Below are 3,960 nucleotides of genomic sequence, written 5' to 3'. Positions count from 1 at the left end.
TGAAACCCTGTGAGGTGAGTACTATGATTAGCCACTTTACAGATGAAGAAATTGAGGCACAGAATTAAGTAACCTGTACACAGTCACAGCGCTGGTGATTGTGTGGTTCCAGGATGCATGTTCTTAATCACTGTGCTATCCTTTCTCTAAAAGAGGAGGGAACCGTCTCCCAGAGAGGCTGATCCTCAGCTAGGCAGCAGGGCTGGCGGGGCCCAGACCCTTTATCTTCAGACTCAGGGCTCTTCTCTCAAAAACGCCCAGCCTGACAGTGCCTTGGCCTCTGCCCGCCTCCCTGCCGGCCTCCCCAGAGTTAACGGCCGCCTGGCCTAGTCCTTGGCCAGCAGCTCCAGCCCAAACAGGCTGCGCCCACATTCCCTGGCTGCTGTCCAGCCTGCAGGAGCTGAGACAACAACGCTCAGTGACTGAACTGAACTGAGCAGGGAGGCTGCTGAAGGGGAGGAAGCAGCAAGGAGCCAACAAGTGGAGACAGAATGTCCAGCACCCAGATGTTAGGCCTCCTGGGGAGCACAACACTCGTGGGCTTGATTGCAGGCACTGCTGTGGCCATTCTGCTATTGCTGCGGCTGCTGGCCACCTGCCTGTACAATGGTCAGCAGGACCACGACGTGGAGAGGAACCGTCCAGCTGCAAGGGGGAACCGAGTCCTGTGGGCTGGGCCCTGGCTCTTCCGGGGCCGGGGCCGGGGCCGGGGCCGGGGCCACATGGGACGCCTTCACCATCTCCATCATCCAGGCCATGTGTTTCACATGCCCCATGCTGGCCTCCACCACCACCACCACCACCACCACCACCACCACCCTCACCACCACCACCACCACCCTCATCGAGGCTGCCGCTGATGCCTGTGGGTAGCCATTGCCGCCTGCCCTGCTGTCACCAGAACAAGTAGACATGGACCTTTCAGTTTAGAAGAACATCTGTCTGTGGTGAATGCCGGCTACTGTGAGCTGAGTCCTGCTCAGGCTTCCTTCTTATACTGTGCCCCAGTGTACTATGGAGGCAGAGGACTCAGGAACCTGGGGTAGTGTTTTGGACACTGGGGGATTACGGGGGTGGGGGAGGAGGAGCGGTCCTTTGGGGATGGACACCCACTGTGACTACAACTCCTAGTGGGCACCAGAAGTAACAAGGGGGCCATGGAGAACCCGTTCAACGCGCCTGTGTGTGTGACATGCGTGGACTGAAAGTGCTGTCTGCAAAATGCTCATCTTTGGACTTCCTCATCAGGCAGCTTCAGGCCTCTGGCCAGTAGGGGTAGCTGGGAGCGGCCCTGGGAATGTCTTTTTGGTTTGGAGAAGGCAGTATACAGCCAATTCATTGGAGCCTTAATACAAGAAAATAAAAACCACAAAGAAGCTTTTGCGAGGAGGCTCTTGATTGCAATACAAGTGGGCAGGAGCTCAGGAGCCACCAGGCCTGTGTCTGCTCTACCCCGGGCCTCCCTCTCTGATGGGAAGGGAGGGCCTGGGGGCTGGCTGCCGAGTGTGGAGAACCGGGTGGGCTTTGCAGGGCTCTGAGGACAGGGCCCCAAGAAGACTGGTGAGCAGGCACAAGGCCTGAGTTCTGAGCGGACTCAGGGTTCACCCGCAGCCTTGCACAGGGCTGGCTCTCTGCACCCCAGCGGGGTTCTGGCCTTCTGGGCTGTCCAGGGGATCGGAGAGAGGAGGGTGGAGGCCACCCAGGCTGGCCGCCCATGGCTCTACCCCCCTGCTCTTTCCAGCCCATCTACATGCCGCCTGAGCTCTGGGAACTGCCCTGCTCCATGGGCAGCCTTGAATTCAGCGTTTCCTTGGTAACTGGGTCAGGGTTTCTTCTCCAGGCCTTAGGTCTCTAGCCAGCTGGCTGCTGGTGCCAGTGTGAGGTGGTGGGGATGGTAGGGAGGGGGAGGAGTTCTTTAAACTGGAGGATGTGGTGTTGTGGATAGCTCCCTGTGTAACTTGCTGGGTGACCTTGCAGAGTACTTGCCTCCTCTGGGTCTCAGTTTCCTTCCTTAAAATGGGATTGATAATAGACTGCTTCTTGCCAAAGCCCAGAGACATCCTAACAAATTCTCCGCGAATGGCTGGTGGGATCCCACAGCAAGGAAGGAAGTCTTGTTCTGAGGCCTTCAGCCTGCGCCTGTGAGCTGGGGTGGGAGGTGGAGGGGAAGGGGCCGAGGCTGTGGGGAGGGAGAACAGTCCTGAAAGTCAGGGGCCTGGTGACTCACTGGAAAAGAACGTCCTGTTTCCTTTCCGTTTCCCAGGGGATTCTCTGTGAGTGCTGGGGAGGAGTGAGGTTGAGAGGGAGGCAAATTCACATTTATGGCCACACTGGATTTCTGGGTTGGGAAAATGGACCATAGGTTGCCACATATTGTTTATTTTACCTCTGCAGTGTCCTTCAAATCCGCCTCCCCTTCTCCATTCCTGTGTTCAGCCCTAGCTCAGGCCTCATCCCCTAGCCTGGATTCCTGCCAAAGCCTCCTCTGGGCCTGCGCCCCCCGGCCCTGCTCTTTTCTGAAGCATCTTCACACTGTAGTCTGAAGGATATGCTCAAACTCCTCACCGCCCTTGGGATAAAGTCTATGCTTCTTGGTCTGCCATTCAAGGCCCCTATCTGGTGCCTGCCTGCCTCATTGGACTACGCCATTGTGCCTTTTGTCTTATCCACATTGCAGCAGTCATTGGCCCCAGAAAACACCCTGCATCTTCCCTTGTCTGGGTCTTCACCTAAGAAGAATCCATTGCTCCCTCCTATGAGTTCCCAACCTATTATTGTTATTTTTTTGGTATTTCTGTTGGAGCACCAACCACACCCTATCTCTTTCCACAGAGATTGATGGCAGGGTGGAAGGGCTCCTGCCCGCATAGGTCTGAGAACTTGTAGAGGGCTCCTTTCCCCCTAGCGCAGGACCAGACCACACAACAGATGCTTGGGAAGGGGGTCAGGAAAGATTCTCAGAGCCTCACACTCCCTGGAAAAGGAAATATGATGGGAATAACCACTGCCAGGATTTGAGAGACACCAAGTATAGCAGTAGGGCCTTGCAAAAATCAGCAGTAGGGCCTTGCAAAAATCAGTGGTAGGGCCTTTGACTCCTGGGGTCTCACTGAAGGTGCTTGTGTTCCCACCCTTGCCCCCAGAGTTGGGGAGTTCTGAAAAGTGGGAAACATTTAACCAGTGGAGGGCTGTAGTCAGCAGGCCTGGACCTCCCCTCCTCCAGGCTCTGCAGAGTCCTACCTCAGTCCCTGCATTTGCTAACAGTGGCCTGGAGCCTCTGGGAGAACTTCCATCCTCTTTGCTTTGGGATTTCTGCCGTCTTCTTTTCGGCGTATGTGATGCCGCCGTTTCTCTGATCAGTTGATGATGACGGATGCTGGGAGGAGATTCGCGTATCTAAGTGACAGATATCTTTGGGAGCCCCATTCCACTTGGAATCATGGGCAGGTGCTGTATATCATAGGATGACAAATGTCATAGGAATAAGAGAAGATTCCTGAAAAAACTCTTAAGGACAAGCATCTCTAAATTACAGGGAAAAGTCTATAGTTGTTTTGCTTTTCTCACCTCTTCTGATAATACTGTTGCCACTGATCATGGAACGTGGGTTGTTTTGGAAATGGTTGGCAGGAGGGAACATACGGAGCTGGGAGGAGTTTATGCACCATAGAGAAGGTATGTAAACTTTATCAATATTTGCTCTTTTTGCCCTGATTTTGAATGTCACGTTGATTATTCCCTCATCACAGATTGTCATTGTGAAGTCCATGGAGACCCCTAAAATTCTTCAAACCAGACTGTGCTTGTCCTCACTAAATAACCCAGGCTCATCTCATGCTACACAGCCTCCATTCAAATACTGAATGCCTATTATGAGGGTGACCAGAATATCTATTATAAGGATATCAAATCTATTTGTAATCAATCCTATCCAGTGCAATTCTATTGAATTCAGCTGTA

General features: G+C 53.7%; 1 protein-coding gene across 1 annotated transcript; it reads left to right on the top strand.

Annotated features, from left to right (window-relative positions):
• Positions 1-506: 506 nt before the first annotated feature.
• On the top strand, positions 507-860 carry HRCT1 (histidine rich carboxyl terminus 1). Its single transcript, XM_004372376.1, has one exon. It carries the CDS (start codon positions 507-509, stop codon positions 858-860), a length of 354 nt encoding a protein of 117 aa, XP_004372433.1.
• Positions 861-3,960: the final 3,100 nt, after the last annotated feature.

The sequence above is a fragment of the Trichechus manatus genome, unplaced genomic scaffold (genome assembly GCF_000243295.1).
Source record: "Trichechus manatus latirostris isolate Lorelei unplaced genomic scaffold, TriManLat1.0 scaffold00016, whole genome shotgun sequence".
In the NCBI taxonomy this organism is placed as follows: domain Eukaryota; kingdom Metazoa; phylum Chordata; class Mammalia; order Sirenia; family Trichechidae; genus Trichechus; species Trichechus manatus.
The sequence above is the reverse complement of the archived record's forward strand: the minus strand, read 5'-3'. Positions and strand labels throughout refer to the sequence as shown.

Bases quoted from the DNA above. Each gene is read 5' to 3' on its own strand.
- HRCT1 (XM_004372376.1), top strand. From the start codon at position 507: ATGTTAGGCCTCCTGGGGAGCACAACACTCGTGGGCTTGATTGCAGGC.